We start from the raw sequence: 21,368 nt of genomic DNA, 5'->3' as shown, positions 1-21,368 counted from the left end.
CCTTTTTTTTTTAAAGATTGCCCTGAATCGTCATCTGGCCTCTATTTTTATTTTTTTAACTTGGCGCACGCCTCAGAGGGCGTGGCTGTCAGTTGGGAGTGTAGTTTTTCAAGCATTAGCATGGATTCAAAGGAACGTCAAAACTCGCGGGTCAGAGTGACTGGCGTTGCTACTTGGTGATTGCGCAAGAAACATCATAGGAGGGACTGCAGGGAGCGCCGCGCTGCATGTTTGGGGCTTTTAGGGTGCCTCAATCTGTGGCCTCGATGTGTGTAGATGTTTTTAGGGTGCAAAGGCATAACCTTTTACATTTGCAACTGTTTCATGAACGCAGAACGCAATCCGCTTCATAAGCCTATAAAAACAATTAAAAATGTGAACAATTTATCCTCAAAAAAAAAGAAGAAAAAAGTGTTGTGTATCGACCTTTTACGGCGCTACAGCATTTTTAAGACACTCAAATCGTTGATATACAACTTATTGACTCGAATAGAAACATAGTCAAAACTTGCAAAACGTCTGTGCTTTGGATTGGTGGCGCTACCTGGCGGCTACTAAAAGAACCTCAATGGCGCACTAGTCGGATCGCGTTGATGTTCTTTGTAGTTTTTCGTGCGTTCAGAAACCAAAAACAAAGCCTTTAAGATTTGTGACAAGCAAAAAGTCAAAGAATCACAAAAATTATTAATAACTTGTTTAAATTTTAAAAACAAAACGTTATTGTTTTATAACTAGAAAAACAAACTATTTTGAACTGTTTGTGAAAGCTACATACACCTTTTTACACAACCTCCGAGATTGCAATTGCATTTTCGGAGGACATGTGCCCAATGTCAATCTGCCTTTAGCGTGTGGCAGCTTGGGCTAGTTGGTATGGCATGACGATAGTTATAGCGCGAGAACAAAACGACTTTCGTGTCCTTCTTGTCTCTTTGTCGTGGTTTTATTCTCGCGCTATAACTATCGTCCTGCTTTTAGCGGTTTCGTTTCTTGTAGTTTCGTTATAGGCGAAGCCAGTTGAGCTGAGCTAGCCGCACAGCAATCCAAGACGATCTGCCAGAATCAAATGATAACAAGCAGTGCAAAAGCTGTGAGATGCGTTGAAAATAAGCAAAAAAAAACGTAACGAGAGTTGGCCGTGTGTTTCGCCCGATGGTGGACGCCGCGGGTGCGGCGCTGTTTCTTCGTGTCGTGGCTACCGTGAGTGTGCGCGTGTACGGTTCCGCCGTGGCCCGCCGACGCCCCGGAGACGCCGGCGACGGCTGAGCGGCTCTGAGGGCGGCCTGGGGCGCACTAGTGACGCACCATGCCGAGGCTGCTGTGCCCGCCGTACGCCACTGTGAGGTAGCTTCCCTGCAATGGCGACCCCACCATTACCGCAGCAGTCTTTCGCCTTGGAAGAACTACCAACGGTCGCCATCCGATCAAAACGCTCACAGGTGAGCCCCTGCCGAGGCACGCCCCACACACCTCGCCGGCACACTTCAGCCAGCATGTCAGGCCGCGCTGCTTTTGGCTCCGTGCCCGTACTCGTGCTAAGCCTTTTGGTGTGTTCCTGCGTTGGTTCCTGTAGGGAATGCTTTCCCCATGTGCCGAGGGATGGGCGCGTTTCGGCCGCGCGCCGTGAAAAAATCCCGAGGGTAGCAATCTTTTTTTACGCGACCGGCTCCTGCAGGACGTCGCGAGATGCGCTATAGCGTCGAGACCGCAATTTGCGGTAATGCGTCTTGCGACGCCCGACGGAATAATGCACGCCCCGGCGTAAATCGATAGTGAGGCGGAATAATTAAGAGAACCGCGCACTCTGCTTACAGAGGATGTCCCTTTTGTCGTGAGTAGAAGTGTCATAAAACATCAAATAGCATCATCGACTGCCACACGCTCATCAAAAGGTGTTACATAATAATCGAAAGCGGTAGGGAGCAAGTTTCTGTCTTTCCGCATATGTACTGCAGTGCCTCCCGATACATTTCCTGACGTTACTGGACGTGTCGTAGCCTCGCGAAACATGGTACTTGAGTATGTGCTGTCGTGAAGCCATGATACGCTAGAATGATTCGCTAGAAGCGAGCGGTTCTGATGTCGCATCGACAGCGGCGGAATCGCGCCGCCGGCACATCGATGTATACCTGCGTGAGGTCGACGAACTATGGAGGAATTTTTTTTTTCCTCTTCATATTAGCTCTCGCGTGCCTGCCTGCATATGTGAGGAAAGCCGTTCACGCGGGCCTTTGGCTTATGTGTATGACAGTATAAAGGATTGCTTATTTCTCTAGGAGGGCGCGTTGGCGGACGCCGGGCATATTTCGTTTCGCCACGATTCATCGGATCGCGCATCCCTGCATCTTGTTTAACACGTCAAAACATCGAGAATTTGTCTCACAAGGAGCTTTTGGACGGGGTTTCTCCTCGTATAGAAACTCGTGTCACCGGAGTCGCCCGCTCATTCCCGCAGTAACGTGTGAGTATAGTCGTCACGCCCGTCTGCTCGTGAGCAGCCAATGCTTGCTTGGCTCAGAGTGTTTTACGTCCACGCCTAGGGGTTACATGTATGGTTTAAAGATTTTCACGAGCTGAATAGGTCTCTATGTTTAGTTCCTGATGTTCCTAAAAAAAAAAAAAACTGGGGGAAAGGGGAGGGAGGTTGATGAGCGCTGGCAAGAATGGCTATCGGCAGCCTGGATCTCTAAGGGGGTGGAGGGGTGGGGCGAATGTACCGCGTTAAACTGGAATTTTTGTGAGTGGCATGGGGGCATCTTTCATTGATAAGCGACATACACGCTTGTCTGCAACTGATTGTTGCTGTCATAAGAGGGTACTTCCTACTAACTGTTTTTTTAGTGCCCGAAAGTATCTGACAGCGCTGGGTGTGATCGATGCGTGACTTGCGGGATATTTTTACCTCGTTTATTTTTTGATTATGCATTTAATATCTTTTCGTCAATTAGGCGTCTTATCTGTGGACGACTCGCGCATTTCCCGAAAGTAGAGAACAAAAAAATATATTATCGTTCTATGCGGTAATTTATATGGAAAAGAGTTCGTTTGTGGGATACACATGTAGGCGTGGCTCTGGTATATCGTATAATTCATAATGCTTCGCATAAACGCTCGCTCTAACGATACTCACGGGTTGGCGAGATCAGCAGTTACGTGGATTGCGCTGTCTCTGCTTACAAATCACATGCGTGATGAGTGCGGCTTTGAACGATTTCGCAGCGTCAAACAATGATCACTATTACGACTGAAATGGAAGAGCTTTGGTCAACGAAAGAATAATCTTGTCTTGTCTCCTAGGAGATCTTGGCTCATACCCACATGGGGGATTGGCCGCACTGTACCTCATAATAGATCATTTTTTACAACGCTTGCTAAAAATAAAGAGAAATTAGATAGGAACAATAATAATGTTCCTTTGAAAAAAAACGTGAAAAAATTGCAGAAGAATGCGATAAACCAGAATATATAAAACAAATTAACAAGAATGAGGAAGGGGGAGAAAAAATTGGATATATCTGGCAGTACCACTAGCAGCGTATCCTTCCGGTTGCCTGAATGAATTTATGTAGCGCTGACAGAATAGCACTGTGGCCCACACCCAACTGACTGGCTCCAAACGATAATAGGGTGGATGTATTGACTGGCAATCCGAGCATACCAATCGGTCTTTCAAGAATTATTCGGCGCAGTGAGGCAAAGCGGCGGCATGTGAGAAGAAAATGATCTATTGTTTCCGGTTCATTGAAAACTACACATAGATTAGTTAATGAAAATCCTGATTTGTTGAGATAAAAATTTAACAGAGGAACTCTACAGCGAAAGCTTGTGAGGGTCACCTCAATTGACGGGAAAGGCATTTTGCGGTGTTCCATGTGAATTGCAAGTGCCGAAATTCTTCAGATTGTAGAAGCGACGTTTCGTTCATTTTTAAGATTGACAGGCGTTTGAATCGTTCGGCAGTAATAAAAGGAAACTGTGGAGCTACTAGCACCACCTGGAAATTTAAAGATGCCGAAGCGAGCGAATCAGCAATTTCATTTAGTTCAATTCCAGCATGCCCGGGTACCCAAATAAACCGAACTTCTGATAGGCTATGCGGTACGAGAGACCAAAATATCCTGAGAAGAGGAGACTTCTTTGCGGACGTTAGATGTGTACATACAGACAAAGCATCTGAAATAATAATAGCTTTTGATTGCTGATAATTTAGTTTTCGAAAAGCCAATGTAATAGCCAGGAATTCTGCGAGATAAATTGGTGTGAAGTCAGGTAATCGGAGCGCAAAAGACCAATTAATCTGATGAGAAAAAAATACCTACTCCAGCCTTCTGAAGATTTTGCGTTGCGTCCGTCGAAATTACTACGTATTTAGGAAAATGACTGAGATGGTCTTGAAGGAGGCCCTCCAGAACATGCTTTGGAAGTAACTTCGCATTTTTCGGAAAAATATCATCGAAAATTAAGTCAACTGGCACCGAGCATTGGGTTCGGCGAGTTAAATGCCGGAGGGAAACGCGAAGATTTGATAACAGAGACTCGACGAAAATGACTTGGGGTCTTTGATAACGAAACCACGGGCGCTGAAAGAAAGAAACTGGATGTTTGATGAAAACTGTCTGTGAACAGAAGAGGAGCGCATCGTAAGGTTTTAAAAATGCGTGCACAGTAAGCTGTCGAAATCTAGCATCAAGTGGAATGATTCTAGCTTCCAAATAAAGCACGCTATTCGCGACACACCTAGGTAGCCCGAGACACAGCCGCAGAGCTTGCCTTTCTAGCAATATAAGAGGTCTTAATTTGTACTCAGCACTTCCAGAAAATAGAACGCAGCCAAACTTCAGAATTGGGCGTACGTAAAGTTTGTATATCATAAGTAACGTATCCCTGCGCATCCCTGAATTCTTATTGCAAAACCGGCGGAGCAATCCTACGGCGCTTTCTGCTTTACGGGTGTTTGATTCTATTTGTTGTTACACGAGCACGATCGTTTTCATCGTCTTCGTCGTCTATGATCCTCTTTCGTTGCACGACATCGGCAACGAAAGAGCATCATAGACGACGAAGACGATGAAAGCGACCGTGCTCGTGTTGTTGTTGCTGCTGCTCTTTCATCTTTCTATATAGTTTTTCAGCCCAAAATTACGTTGTTTGAAAAACCATAAGCCTTTTAGTTAAGATCCTGCCGCCCGGTTCTTGGCCGATCCCCCTCTGTGGGTGTGCGCCAGAGTATCAAGGATCATCATCATCATCACCATCATCACCATCATCATCATCATCATCATCATCATCATCATCATCATCCATCTTGGCTGCAGCTCTCTCTGACTCTCCCTGTATATTTTGTAAATATATTTATTTCATTCATTCTCTCACCCCCGTGACAATAATATATAAGTAACCATCATCTCTGTCACACCATTATGCATTGAGAGTGTACAAAATGAATGAATGAATGACAATTCACTGTTTTTTTTTAGACCTGATTCGAAATAAATTCTGGAGGCTTTAAATCGCGCATCCACGCCATAACTTAGCAGTGGGCGCCATAACTCAGTGGCTGGCTTTTTTTTTTTTCAGCACATGTGATTATTTAACGTGACCCTAGATTTGAATACATACGTGCTGTTGCGTTCGTGATCCATGTTTCGAGGTTGGAGTGAAGTGCTACATTATTATGCAGTGATCTACTACAGTATTTGCGTACCTGGCTTATATGTTAGACGCACGCATCCTTGCGTTGACACCGTTAGCGACAACAGTTTCGCCGTCACGCTGTAGGTGGTGTATATACAGACACTGTATATGCCTGTGTGTGGTCTGTAGTTATGGCAGTCTCGGTAACGCGAAATTTAGCGAGGTTGGCATCAGTCGGCTAAATGGATATCAGTGGGCTAAATGCATCAGTATGCCCTCCGACTTGCTGTTAACCCCATGCACATGCATTCCACACTGTGCGCTTACAAAGTGCCCACTTTTCGAAAAGGAAAAAAAAAGTGTGAATAAAACAGTCGCGAATACAGGCATGTAGTAGTAAAGCTGGAAAGTACGTACAGTATGTAAAATTTACGAAAGGGCGTACTTATAATAAGCATATAAGAGATGTGTAACTGAAATGATGCGCATTAATTAGTAAATTTTGATTCTTATTTAACAATAAATTGTGCAAGATATGGATACACAGAAGGTAGTCCCATAGTATAAACCGAATTGGGACATCTCGCGCATTAATTAATTATATAAATAAATGGTATGTTCACAACAGCAGTGGCAAATTAAGTACGATTACAAAACTACATATATTTAGATATTTCGTGCATGCTATCCCAGTGCACGTTAAAGAACACCAGATTGTCGAAATTTCAGAAGCCCTCCTCTAAGGTGTCTCTCATAATCGTATCTCGGTTTTGAGACGAAACGCAGGTTATTATTACTATTAATAGTGTTTAGAAAAGCTCCGAAGCGTGATATTGTCGAGCTTTTCTGAGCATCCCGAAACAGTCATCCAGTGGATTTTTCCATTGTTTTCCTACTGCGTCAGTGGGAAATCGCACACCAAAGCAGTATCCCCCCCCCCCCCCCCCCTTCATCCCCAATGCAAAGGCATCGTCAAGACGTGTATAGGTCTTCCCGTCCCGTATGGAGTACTCGCTGGGTCTTCCATTAAGTCATTCGGCGTTTATCTGCGGAGATGAGCTGAGCAGTCTTGCGCCAAAGGGAAACGCACAACCACTGTATACCGCAGACGGCGCTCTGCTGATACGATCGCGGGCGGAGTCTCTCGCCCTGCGATTGCGTCTCGTTTCTGATGCGGGCAAACAACAAAGCGGGCGAGCTCGCTTTGCTGAGGAGGCAATGAGTGGCTACGGCATTCCCAGCGCGGCGATCGAGATCCCCGAGTGCGGAGGAGAAGAAAGCGCGTCGCGTTCTGCCCCAAAGGCCGCACTCGGAGGATCTACGATTGTCCGGGCTGCGAAAACGATGCGACGGCTATCGAAGCGCCGGCTGGACTCTGTTGTCGCTTCTGGTGTGATCAGCACGGAACGGTACGTCGAGTCTTATTTTCCTGTTCTTGCCTTTTTGCTCAAATAGGAGAAAGAGGGAGAGGGCCAATTTTCCTGTGAATTGGCAATGCCGAGTCGTCGCCTGGAAATTGAGTATGTATCCCTCACCCACCATAGTAACGTAGTGATTATAAGGCTTAACCAGGCCTGACACGAAGGTCGCCGTTTCGAATCATGTTTCGATGGAGGTGAAATGCTTCGATTTAGAGGGTCGCGTTAAAGCACACCGGGTTGTCGAAATTTGTGGAGCCCTTCACTACGCAGTCTCTCGTAATAATGTCGTGGTTTTGGGACGTAAATGTTCCCAACAATTATTCAGCAGAGCGATGAATAGGGCTAATTTGTGGTTGCTCATGAGTCATGGCTTCAAGAAAGAAACCATGAACAATCGGTACCATCTTTTACGCTTTAGCTGTTGGTGACGAATGCCATACGATGCACTGGCTACTGTATGCCAGCTGCTTTCTGCCTACCTACCCTTCGAAGTCCGCAATGTCGTCTGCGGTGCTTACGTTTACATTACATGCGGTGCTCACGCCACAGCGCCTTTTCGAAACTCTCATAGATGGCGACTCCACATCCTCAGATACTCTATAGGTAAATATCGTAAGAAACTGTATGCATGCGGTGTTCCAGTTGAGAAAAATACTTCTACTCTCCGAGGACTACCGAAATACCACCGATTGTTACAATGCTGCCTTGTGAGAATTCTAAGCGCAGCTGTTTACGTGTTTGGCGATAATTTGTGGCGCGATTTCCTTCCTCGCTAACCGGGATACCGCGTGGAAGGTAGGCGGTTAGGCGCGTTCCACAACAGCCGCAGATTACAGGCCTCCGCCAGGCAGTGCTTCATTTCCGTAGTATCGGTGGACGCCCTCGCCTGATGACGTCATCGGCGACGGCGCGCACCACGGTGGCGCCATGGGTGGCCGCTGTGGAAACCGTCGTCTCGCCACTGGCGCTAAAGAAAAGAATTATTGATGTTCTACTCTGAATTCTGGCGATATGTCTCCTTTTTGTTATGATGGGCAGTACGCACGCGCATCCTGGCCGTACAGTATACTCATGATAATGTGCGAAATTTCTCTGACTTTTTGTTTTCGCACCGGGCCGGCTGTATATTGATGGAGGGGAAATGATGAGGCCCGTATACCTATAGGTGGGTGGTAAGGAACCCCAGGTGGGTTAATTTCTGGAGCCCTCCACTATACGCCGTCTCCTGTAATCTACCGTGGTTTTGGACGTAAAATCCCAACAATCATTGTATTGTTTTTAGCACGTGAAGGCTCACTTGTCTCGGTCTTTGACACGCCAAGCTTTGCGCGGTTTTTTCCCTCCACTTCCTAAAAACAGCTCATTATATATAACGATATATTATTAGCGCAGCGGTCACAGCTCCGCAGAAGGGCTTGTTCCTGGGCTAGTTGGTGCCGGATCAAATTCACAATGACTATGCTCGCCCATTTTTGTCCCCGAATGATGAGTAGCCATTTGAAAGGCTTGTCAAGTTAAACACGCCAAACCGTATGTGCGTTGCGCCACCGCGGTGGTGTGCTGCGTAGGGCAAACTGGTCGATGCGTCAATGACAGAATGAGCGAACGCGCGAATACTTCGAACAAGGTAGTGAAGGCGCTTCTAACTGCGCATTTCAAAGCCTGCGCATGGCCTACAAGGTTTCGTGATGCCAAGATAATGGGTAGGAGTAAAGACACAATGGCACGTGAACATTCAGGAGCGTTATTTTGAACAAATAGGGTAGTGATTGCGTTGGTCAGACGCCTGTTGTCTTGTTTGCCTCGGAATATACGTTTTTTTTTTCAATCTTATACTGTTGGATGGTAATTAATCTTCGCCTAGCCCCCCCCCCCCCCACCTGTAACCTGCCGGATGTATTTCTGGCGCCTGCGTGGTTGAAGGATATATTATGTGTGTCTTCAAATTGTTATCCATTCAACTTGTTAGTAGCGCTCGCGGTGCGTCGTTCTTTGTGTCCGTAGTGTCGTTTTTCTTTTTTTTTTGCGCTACATTATGAATGTGATCGCAGCGCTCTTTAACGAGCTAGAGTGAACGTAAACTTTCTGCGCCAAGCACATCAATCTACATAGTCGCGTTTGCTTTGGTTATCAAGCCTGTGGCGCACGCGATGGCGCACGACAAAGAACGAAATTATTAATTACCTGTAATACATTATTCACAGTGTACTGCAGGTTTGCGTCGCTGATTGTGTGCACGGCTATAGTTTCGTTTTCAGGAACTACGCTGATTTTTCACGTCGGTGTGCTTACGTTTACCTGGTTTCGGATTTTCAAGAAGGTAGGCGCGTCTTATCGGAACTCGACATCATAACGCCTATCTCGAATTTGCTCTTCTTATTTTCGTTGACTGACGTATTAACGCTGTCGTTCCTTTTCCAGAATGTAATTTAGAATTCGTCTGTTGAGGGAATGGTCTCATCTCTCCATTTTCTCTCTCAACCAGCGTATTCGAGAACGTCCCTTCACTTGATGCTTCTCGTTGACTCGAAAATGTCGATGACAGGCCATCGGCAAAAAAAAAAGGGGGGGGGGGACCTTTAAGCTTCGCTTTTGAGAGTTGAATGCGATAGCGAAATCCGGCCCCTAGTGCGCCCTTCAACCGCAATATGTTTTGTTACATACACGCACGCACACAGTAGATTGTACCAGCTTAGATTGTCTCCAAGATTGTACCAGATAGATTGTCTCCAAGATACGCGCCGCGTGCTCGCCATCTCGGAGGCCATAAAGAGTCTCACAATGCCTCACAGATGGCAGCACATTATCTAGCGTTTGCTGTTTGCTTGATCAAAGCCTCTGGAAAGGCATGATATGTTTTCCACTAGACGACGGACATAGTTGTCTATATTTAGAGCTGTTTGAAGTTCCTGTGTGTTTTTAGCGGTGATGGCTGCACTATCCCGGTCTTTTGCGACGTAGTTTCAGGCCTCTCAAACGTGCCTACAAATCGCCGAATGGGGTTGTTTTTGTCGTGACACCTGTCGAACAAAATGCATTAAAGGGGCCCCGAAACACTTTTTCAAGCAACCATGGAATGAATTCACTAGAAGAGCTTATTGCCTCACGAATTCAACGCCGTAAAAATTTAAGAATCCGTTTAGTGTGAGTGGAGTTTAGGTTTGTCGCATGGCATCTCTCATAATGGGATGGTGGTTTTGGGACGTCTAACCCCACATATCAATCAAGGTTTGTCGCATGCGGCAATTACCTTCTCCATTCTCTCGTCCCGACGAAAGCGCTCGGAGCTAAGCAGGGAGGGGTGGCAGGGGCAAGGAAACTACGTCACCCGCGCCTCGTGACCTTGAGCACTTTTTTTCTCTTTTTTTTCTTAGAATGCGCGACTTCTCAGTGTGATTGCGTGCGCACGCGTGGATAAGTAGCGGCCTCCCGCGGCGATCTCTGTAAACAGCTTTTTCGCTCACGGACGATTTTTCGCCCACAACCGATGGGGCCGACCCCGATGGCGGAATTTCTGCGACACGCGTGCTCTCTAACGCTATCGCGTTAAAAAGTGTACTGCATGTGAGCGATAGTCGGTGGCATTTCGTGACAAGCACAGTGATTTTCATTTATTGCATCTTTAAAAGCCCGAGGGCATTACATAAGGGGGGGGGGCAACTAATACGCTGTGAGGGTGTACAATTCAATGTGATCAACTTATCATAAACAATACAGTTATAAATACGCATATGGAGGTTTGGTCCAGAATGACAACAAAAACTAATCAGACAATGAACAAAAGAAACTTTTGACTGGGAAAATGAACACAAACAATATGACAAAAAAGTTGTACATACAGTACGCTGGTGAGATATATCTACAGCCATGGGTTATTTGGTGAAATCAAAGTGGGATTCCAATTTTGCGCAGAATGATTTGCGGTCAGGTGTGGCAACTATGGAGTCGGGGAGGCGAATCCAAAGTGTAATTGCTTGGGGGGAAAAGGAGTCGTTCATTGCAGATGTACGGCCGTTGATTGGTACAATGGGGATAGAATGGTTAATGCGAGAAGTTCTGTTAGGAGGCTGTAAATGTTCGTGTATTGAGTTCGCGCGGAAAAAGAAACTGTGCAGGAGGTATAGGCGTGAGATCAGGCGGCGTGACGCGAGAGATGGTATTTGGATTGATTGTTTTAAGGCGGTGACGCTAATTTCTCTGGAGAACTGTGAGGTTATAAAGAGGGCAGCGTGGTTTTGGACCGATTCTAGTTTGTTAGTGAGATATGCCTGGGATGGATTCCAAATGGACGGTGCGTATTCGAGCTTTGGGCGTACGTATGTTAAGTATGCTAGTTTTTTAACGTCAGGAGATGCTGATTTTAGATTACGGCGCAGATATCCAAGCGTGCGCAGAGCGTCTGAGCAGATGGACTGCACGTGCGGTGCAAATGAAGGAGTTGGGTACATGTGCACACCAAGATATCTGTACGATGAAGCCGAATCGAGAGGAAGCGAACTGATAAAGTAGGTATGATGAACAGTGGCGCGCTTACGGGAAAATGACATCGATTTGCATTTGGATAGGTGTAACGGCATTGATTAGTCTTGTCACCATAGTGCAACTGTCTTGTGGTCTTGTTGTAGTTTAATGCTGGTTTCAATGTTGTGAATGGGGGAGTATACGACACAGTCGTCCGCAAACAGTCGTAGTTTTGTTTGAATGTTTGTGGGTAGGTCGTTTATGAATATTAAAAATAGGAGTGATAAGCCCGCGCCCTGAGGTACGCCTGATGATACGCTAGTTAAAGAGGAGTTGTGATTATTAGCAGAGGTGAATTGTTTACGGTTCGAGAGGAAGTGTTCAACCCAGGATACAATATTCGGGGCAATGCCAAGTGAATGAATTTTGCTAAGTAATAGATTATGTGGTACGCGATCAAAAGCTTTACAAAAGTCAAGGAATATTGCATCGATCTGAAGGTTATCATCCATGCTTTTTAGTAGGTCGTGGGTAAACTCGGCGAATTGGGTCTCGCATGAGAAATGCTTTCGAAAACCGTGCTTGTGGTTATAGAAGAAATTTATTGATTCAAGGTGAGTCGCGATGTGAGATGTTATAATATGTTCCAGTAATTTAGGGGGAATGCTAGTCAGGGAAATCGGGCGGTAGTTTGCTGGATTAGTTCGTTCTCCGGTTTTGAAGATCGCGACTATTCGGCCTATCTTCCTTCCAATCGTCCGGAATTTCACTTGTTTCAATAGACTGCATGAAGATGAGGCATAGAATCTGACTAACTAACCACTGTGACGGTGTTAACTAAAAGTATGGGGGTTATTTGGTCACATCCTGGGGCTGGAAGATATCTTAAGACCAGTGATTAGTTTAGCGATTCCTTCGGGGTTAAATGCTATTTCGGGGGACGCAGCGCCGGGGGAACGGGTAGGTAGTCGTGCGGGCTGGGCAGTGTTATAAAGTTGAGCGGTGGCGCTGTGCTCGGCTCGGTCGAGTGAAGACTGGAATTCGAGTCGAGGCTTGTTTCATTAATTTCATATCTTGGGTTTTACGTCCAAAACCACGATATGATTATGAGAGACGCCGTAGAGGTATACGGAAATTTTGACCATCTGGTGTTCTATAAGGTGCGCTGACAACGCACAGAACACGGGCCATTAACATTTCGCCTCCGTCGAAATGTGACCGGCACGGCCGAAATTGAACCCGCGACGTTGGGGTCAGCGGCCCAACACCATGGCCACTGTTTCGGTGAGGCGGACGAGGCTTGTTTAAAAATGCGGGGGTTATATCCCCATTAAATGCGCGATTCGAGTGGCGTCCCGCGTCGGTGGCTTTTACACGAGTGATGCAAATATCGTCGTTACGGGAATGACATCACCACCGCGAGGTCATCGCAAGGTCACATATTGTGAAAAATTGTGACGTCATCATGCTGCCATTGTGACGTCACGTGATAACATCATCACGTGACATCTACGCTCAGTCAAATGAGGAGCCATAACAGAGGCCCACTGCCGAACCATGTAAGGTGCGGACAGGTTTTGGGTGGGTAGTGGGACGGCATCAGTGCATCGACTGAGAGGAAGACGTGGCTTTTGTCGTGTAGTCGTCTTAGACGAAAGTAATGAGGGACCTGGTAATTTTTTTTATCTCTGAAGCCACGTTTCTTCAGGTTAACGTCATCTGTATAACCATAGCAGTGTACAGTGCTCATGGATTTAAACAGGACTATTTAGAGCTAAGTTACCAACACTTTTGCGTTTCCATGACCCGTCATCAGTTTGTCATACCGGCGTAGTTTCGACTTCAGCACTTACATCTAGACTAGCATTACCTTTAGCGGCCCAAATCATTGCTTAATGTTATGGTTATTTAAAGCTATAGATATCCATGCGCAATAATTGCGCAAGCCAACCGTTACACTTAAAATTTTGATGTCCCGTTTGAATGCGTGAGTAGTGAGTACTGTACGTGATTCCTAGAGCTCAGTATATCCGTATTCGTAATTCTGATCAGTTGTGTGCACAGAAATTTTTCCCGGCGGGGGGGGGGGGGGGGGTTAGGGTAGGAGGGATACCTTTTTGATCTGAAGTGGGGGCCTGGCAAGTGAGTGAGTTTGAGTGTCATTTTGTGTACTGTATGTTATCACAAAAAAAGGGGGGGGGGCACGGTCTGGTATGCCACCCCGTGGCTGTGCCACTGATTTTAGTACACAGCGGTATTGCTGTGTAGAACGGCGCGGATACAAAGGTGGGCCAGACTGTTGCGCCAAGCGTCGACGTACGGCAGCCGTGTTTCTGCATTTCGCTCGGAAGTGGTGCGATCCGAAGCAGTGTTGCCACGCATGGTGAACTGTTCGTTGGTTACTTGTCGGTAAATAAAGAAAAGTAGCGAAGTAATCGTATTAGCGGAACTATGTCCGTTCGTTGGTGTTTCTCGCTTGTGTTTTCACATTAAGCTGCTCCATGATATATACCGCGCCTGCCCGCGCGGGGTCACGCTCTGCCTACTCCCCAATTTATTTTTAGATTCGTTGCATATTCCCTGACCTTTTATTTCGAGAGTTTCAACGCTGCGTGCCTGTATGTGTCATTTTCTGTTATTTTGGTTCTTGGGAGTCACGGCGCCACTTATTATAGGCTATAGTTGTACTGCTCATGTATTGCGTAGTACTCGGCTGCTGACCCGCAGGTCGCGGGATCAAATCCCGTCTGCATTTCCGATGGAGGCGGAAATGTTGTAGGCCCGTGTGCTCAGATTTGGGTGCACGTTAAAGAACCCCAGGTGGTCGAAATTTCCGGAGCACTCCACTACGGCGTCTCTCATATTCATATGCTGGTTTTGGGACGTTGAACCCCACATAATAATAATAATAATAATAATAATAATAATAATAATAATAATAATAATTGTTATTACTGTTGTTGTTCTTGTTGTTTTAACATACTGCTTATAGATGTAGGTTTTGGGCATCGCAAATTTCGCATATTTAGCATCGTGTACGCGGTCATGATCTCGCCTCGCTGCGTAATGTTTGCTCTCATTCATCCTAAAAAGACCCGCAAGTCGCGGGATCGAATCCTGGATGTGGCAGCCGCATTCTCGATGGAGGCGAAAATGCTCGAGGTCGAGGTACCTAAATTTAAGTGGTCGAAATTTATGAAAACCCTCCACTGAGATGTTTTCTGTAATCATATCGTAGTTTCGGGATGTTAAACCCGATCAATTATTACATCCATGCTAAAGCTTGATTACGAGCTCCTGATTCTAATTCCACACACACACACACACACACACACACACACACACACACACACACACACACACACACACGCACACACACGCACACACACACACACACACACACACACACACACACACACACACACACACACACACACACACACACACACACACACACACACACACACACACACACACACATATACATACACACATATATACATACACACATATATACATACACACACAAACACACACAAACACATACATACATATATACATACATACATATATACATACATACATACATATATACATACATACATATATACATACATATATATATATATATATATATATATATATATATATATATATATATATATATATATATATATATATATATATATATATATATATGGTGTCCCACATAACTTGAGCCAAGAATTTGAAAGAAATGAGAGGCACTTAGGAGGCGAATGGAACCAACCGCATACTACTCGTATTAGCCTGTAGGTACTCGTGCTATTTTTTTTTATTTCTCCCCATACTAATAAATTATTAATTCTCAATTACCTGATTTTTAAATTATGGGCTGGAAATGCAAAATATTAACGCTGAGATGTAGAGTAGAGCACTTTCAGAAACCACCGACTAAATTGTTTTCTGTAGGATACGTCTCGCGCTGTTATTTTTTTCGCGTTGTAAAGAAAGTCTATAGCAGCACTATAGCAGTGCGCTTGTGGTCCGTCACATGGCTTCTTTTCACGTTTCGCGGGCTTTCGTTTCGCGGGCGTATCGCACAGGAAACAATTTTGTTGGTGGTTTCTGAAAATGGTGTACATCCCAGTGTTCATATTTCGGGTTTTCAGCCCATAGTTTAAAAAATAGTTAATTATTTTTTAAGTTAGTTAGTATGGGGAGAAATAAAAAATAGTCTGTAGTACGCGTTTAGTTCAATTCGCCACTGAAGTGTCTTTCATTTTCAAAATCGTGGCTCAAGTTATGTGGGACACCCTGTATATATAGGTTTTAATACACTGTTCGTTATCATTCTGCTAACCTAGCTAACGTTGTTCTTAACAACCGCATGTAGTTAATTATGAAAGTGAAAGAACAAAACGAAAATTGACCACATCGTATCGGTGCTATGGCAGGCAGGTGTGGCAGTATAGGGCGTCGTCCCTCCCAAGCCGCCGCGTTTTTTTTCCTTTCACTGGCATAGCTCGGTGAAAGCAGGCGCGCCCATTCCGCGGAAGCAGACGTTTGCTGGCTCGTGCAGCTGCGCCTCTGCGCAGCCAGCAGCTGTTCTCGCGTCTCGCTCCGTTAGGAATTCACCTGTTTGTTTTATACGGCCGCCGCCCGAATGCGCCGTCGCTCACCCTCTCGTAAGCTCTTTGTTTTGCTAGTTACCTGCCACACTTAATGCGATCACGGGAGATGAGCGAGGCGCGTGCCACCGTTGATGAAACTGAAAGCCACATAACCACGCGTGTATCTCACCGTCCGGTACTGCGGTTTAGTTGCGGAGCATTTTAATAATATCTATGGTTTTACGCCCCGAGACCGCGGTATCATTACGAGGGACGCCGCAATGGAGGCATATTTCGCTAAAGCTTGCCTGTGATTCTTCATCCATTGAACTGTTCCTCAGGCTGGCAGGGCAGTTCAATCGACGCTCCTGCAGGCTTGACATTTCAATCGATGAAGAATCACTGGCAATATTTGGCGTGTTCGCGGCCGTTCTTAACGCAATCGCGTTATCCAAGGAACTTCCCAGTGACGGTTGCTTGAGGTTTTTCAGACTTGGCGCTGTGTGTTGGTGGACTGCACACTTGCTCGGGAGGATGCGCCGAGGTCTCAGAAGCGTCTTATTCCGTTCAATTCGGCGCACGCAAACCTTGTGAAACTCGGACTTGCCCTGCGGGTGTTCTCAGGAGTGTTTTGAAGAGGTCCTGCCCTCATCAAGTGCAAATTATCTTTGGTGCCTGCAGGTCGAGCGACTGAAATGCGCCGGCCACCCGAGTGGATCACTCGGTGACTTGGCAACAAATCTTCTGAGCGAGCTTTCGAGACGTGGCACCAAGGCGCGCCCAACACAGTAAAGACAGAAAATTTAGATCATCCCTTATATACGTACACGGTGTGAGCCATCCCCTCACCAAAATTGTTCGCGAAGAAGGCGTTAGGCTCGTTTTCTCGGCACCGTGTAAGCTCGGCCGCCTTTGCAAGAAAGTAAACGATCACAACTTTAAGGAGCATGCGTGCGTCAAGAAACGCAGTACGTGGAGGGCGTGAGCAATGTTGTGTATACAACATTCCGTTGTCCTGTGGACGCACGAGTCGCTGTTTAAACGACCACCTGAGAGCACGTAAGTAATCCTAAAGACTTCAACAAGCAGCACATTGGTAGCCCATTGTACCTCGTGCGGCTGCGTCCCGCTCTTTCGAAATTGCAAGATTCTCTCAAGATGGTCGTAGCAAGACAGAGCGTGAAATCAACGAAGCTTTTCATATCAAGATGAAAGGAAACATGGGCGTAAATGAGCCTTCACTCGCCCTCTTGGAAAAAGAGACTAGTTTCTGAGCGTTTAACGTGGACATTTTCCCAGGTGGTCGAAATTTCCAGAGGCCTCCACTATGGCGTCTCTGATAATCATATGGTGGTTTTGGGACGTTAAACCCCACAAATCAATCAATCGAATCAACTTGGACATTTTGAATCGGGCTAGTTTCGTCTTGACTTTTCACCTTTATGTGCACGCGATGGTTTATTTTTACTTTTTTGTTTCCGGGGTTTTCAGCTATTTCCCGGTGTAATAAATTTACACACAGTAGTTCGTCAGCGTTTGCGTTGTGTTGATCATTCTTTCTCCGTCCCGTTTTTGTGTGGTTCCCGCCAATTTTTATTTTCAATGAAGGTACTGATTGTCCCCGACCCCCCTTCCAAGGCTTTCTGCAACTGACGAGGCTTTGCACTGTCTCTAGGATCAGAAGCATTGCCTCTCCTGGCATCCTGGAGACACCCAGTCTGCCTATCCGGGATACCTGGAGAGGCACATCCTGGAGAGACGTTGCCTCTCCAGGATGCCTTGCTCTAAATGTCTCTCCAGGACGGGAGGGCGGCAGTGGAAGCTTTCTGCTCCTCATGCTTTTCACTGCCTTCGTCACCGGTTGACGTTTGACCAAGTGTACCATAACGTTTCCTATAAGTACACTACAGGCAACTCTGGCGCTAGTGTCTGCGGGAGCTAGCTAATGCACGGCCCTTCAGCCAGTGTGGGAATGATGGGTGGTACACGCATCTGTCTAATATTCGTTCTTTCGGGCTCCGTTTAGCTCCGTGCGACCCGAATCCGCTTTGCCGCTATAGGAATTTCAACAAATCTCAAGCAGTTACGCTTCAACACCTGGACCTTTAAACTCTCGCCAATACAAATCGGCTCACGAATTTCACGAATGTTTGTTTTTTATTCGAAACAAAACCAAAATACAAGCACCAACAAAGCCACGAGTGCGTACGAAGCCCGCAGGCACGAAGACTAGACAAATCCGGGTGAATTCGTGGCCTATACGGGAATTGTCATTGCGTACGAAGCGTCTCGGGAGGGCTTGACACGAATGAATCTCAAGTCGTAATCGTTCGAGATGAATTCTAATAATGTGACCAATAAAGAACTCCAAAATTGCGAAATGACAGCTTCTTAGTTAAGTTTGTCACAAGGCCTTTCACATAGGACCTTGAAAGATGTACCGATCCACAAATATGCGTCCCTGAGGGTAGCTTGTGTCGTTTTAAACGTTATTTAGAGCACTCAAGTGTGAACGAACGCCGTTGTGGAAAGCATTGAAAAACGCGTCGTGGGAATGTTACGTTGGGCGTGCCATTGTACCTAATTTGCTAGATCCGTTCACAGTAAGTTGGCTGAACAAACTGCTGAATAGACTCGGAAGTATTGCGTGACATCTGACTTAGAAAGTGACTAACTATTGCGTGAGGCAGCGGCACGGTAAAGCGAGCCCCCTTAGCTCCCCATACCCCGGCGACCCCCCACAGAGGAAAAAAAAAAAATAAATCACAGGAGGTTACACCATCTCCCGCTAAAGAGAACCGTGTGTGGATGCGAAACAGCGAGAAGATGGTGAACGGCGCCCACAAAAACTCGTCTACGTCGCTTTAAGCAAGTGCACCACCATCCTCTGCCATACTAATGCTGCCGGTGACCATGACTGTGGCACTGCTAAACAGCTGATCCCTCAACGTAAGGAGCCTTCATGTGCGCGCGTCTCCGCGCGAACACGAAGGCTCTCTACCTCAACGCACATGCCAGAGACGTCGACCGTGATCCCGTGCTAACCAAAGCAGACGCGCTCTGTCTCACGGAAACGTGGAACGCGTTTCATGGGGAGCGTAGGAGGAGGGGGCGTGGGAGAAGAGAGAGAGAGAGAGAGAGAGAGGAGTGCGCTGTGGAGGTACATGTAGACTCCCCACTGCTGAGGAAGTTGCCTTCGCCGGTGAGTAGGCAAATAGAGGGGGAATGTAGGAGAGGCGAGAGAGGAGGAGGAGACGCGCATGCGCGATAAGGGTGGTCACGCCGCACACCAGATTGAACTTCGTCATCTGCTGCGTCAGCTGCTTCGCATCTGAACATCGTCAGCTTCTTCGCATAAGCTGCTTCGCATCTGAAAGAAGAAATGATATATCGCCATTTCTTACGTTGGGGCCCTCCATGTGAAACCTGACTGCCAAGAGGGCAACGTGCGTCATTCCAAATTGTGAAGTTATAAAGCTTCAGGAAGAATAGAAGAACGAAGGGCTGTTGAGTAAGCCGTAATTATACTTATTGGCAGTGGCATTTAAACAACTATTTTAATAAGGTTTTCAGTAAGTTATGCTTTGCATACGAATTATATCAGTTTTATACGTAGCAGCAAAGTACTTAGAACTGTCATGTAACCACGAGCGACGTAGTATTATATGCGTTACTGTAGATGCTAGTTTGTGCAAGGTATACCGTCAGGAGGAAATTCTCAAGGAGTTTCTCAAGGTGCATGGCAGTGAGCTGGTATTCACACGGAATCGTAACCATGTTCACGCAGTGCATTTGGGTTTTAATGTGCTTTTTACTTTTAAAAAATGGTGAAATGACTCTTTTAGAATAACAGGCCCGTGATATTGCTTTCAGTGTCATAGAGAATATTAAACAGTGTAGTTAGTGAATAATTGTATTGTAGTCCAATAGCACAAACACTTAATAACACACTGATATAAATAATAACGTAAGTATTGAACGTACCCTAAGGTTTTCATGGGGCCCTGTAACGTACTATAAATCAATCACTCAATCAGTGAGTCAGTCAGTCAGTCAGTCGAGTTCCGCTTTGTCGCTTATTTTGCCTTACTGTCAGCCATGACTGGCCTAGAAAGTTGGAAGTTCTAGAGATGCGAAATTTCCGGAAATTTTGAGCAATTAGAATAAGAACACAGTTTCAAGTTTTTTTTTGAAATGTTGGAAAAAAATTAGAACAAATTTTCTTTAGCATATGCCGATAGTTTATTGCGAAATTACAAAAGAAACAACTTTCATAATGTAAATAACAAAAGTTAACTGCTTTCTCTCTTTTCACGGACGAATAGAACTTTATGTGATCGAAGGCAGGCCAGAAGCATCTCCGCGAACTCGTTCAGTTCCCTGCGAATAAGAGTGGCTTCTTGTAATTGTTACGGCTGTTAGAACAAAGATCTCATAAATGTATATTACGTCGTGACAACGACCATGGAAACATTGATCAAGATGGTGAAAAGATGAAGTTCTATACTTCTTATTCAGAGTCAGTATCGTTGGCTTCGTCTCTAGCTTTCTTCATGTTGAGATGTCGCATTGGAAAAAGCGAAGCTGCTGTTGCAGTGCTTACAGACAGTGGGTATCCGTTTCCCGCGAATGGTCTCCCCGGCCGACCCTGAAGTGCGTTAACACGTCGGGAATGTGTCCTACAATTGCAGAATTTGTTTGCACACGGCTTTGTATGCGGACTGCCCCCGCAATTCGCAGAAGTGTACGAGGGAAAGTCAAAACCGAATAATAACGGGCACCAAAACATCAGAAACCGCCCCCACCATGACCGAATTGGAACGATGAAGCTACGCTGACGCTAAAGCTGACTTTATGTGATGTTGATAGCGATTGGTCAGCCGTCGTTTTGGTGTTTTAGTATCGTGTGCGACGTTTTGGTTTCGCATTCAGCGTTTTAGTTTCACGTTCAACCCTAGGTGTTGCCTAAACTTTATTATGTTTTACCCCGCGGTAGTTTTTGGCCAATTTTTCCAACTGCACCCGAAAAAAAAAAAGAAAACGAGAAAATCAAGTTGTTTTTGTCGGAAGTTTCCCGTTTTTTTTCTTCCGCACTCCGCATTAGTTGTAATGGCGTTAGCTTTTTCTCTACCGATTTCTTTTTTTTTTTGAGAGGCAATCATGCATTTATATACCGAAAGGCGTGCTTTGAGCGTATTTCTAGACTTATTAGTTCACCATCCGTTCACGCAACGTAGAAGCCGGTAAAATGAATCGGAGT

The 21,368-nt window shown here is 45.8% G+C and overlaps 1 protein-coding gene across 2 annotated transcripts in view; it reads left to right on the top strand.

The window, feature by feature from the left end:
• Positions 1–1,148: 1,148 nt before the first annotated feature.
• The window catches only part of LOC119186619 (voltage-dependent L-type calcium channel subunit beta-1), a 106,408-nt gene continuing 86,188 nt past the window's right edge, over positions 1,149–21,368 (top strand). The window contains exon 1 of one of the 2 annotated variants that reach the window (XM_075893405.1): positions 1,149–1,439. In XM_075893405.1, the coding sequence (XP_075749520.1) occupies positions 1,359–1,439 (81 nt within the window). In that variant the 5' untranslated portion in view covers positions 1,149–1,358. The remainder of the gene's footprint in view (positions 1,440–21,368) is intronic. The other variant, XM_075893430.1, reaches the window with a different exon arrangement.

Source organism: Rhipicephalus microplus, chromosome 1 (genome assembly GCF_043290135.1).
Source record: "Rhipicephalus microplus isolate Deutch F79 chromosome 1, USDA_Rmic, whole genome shotgun sequence".
NCBI lineage: Eukaryota > Metazoa > Arthropoda > Arachnida > Ixodida > Ixodidae > Rhipicephalus > Rhipicephalus microplus.
This window is presented reverse-complemented; position numbering and strand designations above follow the sequence as displayed.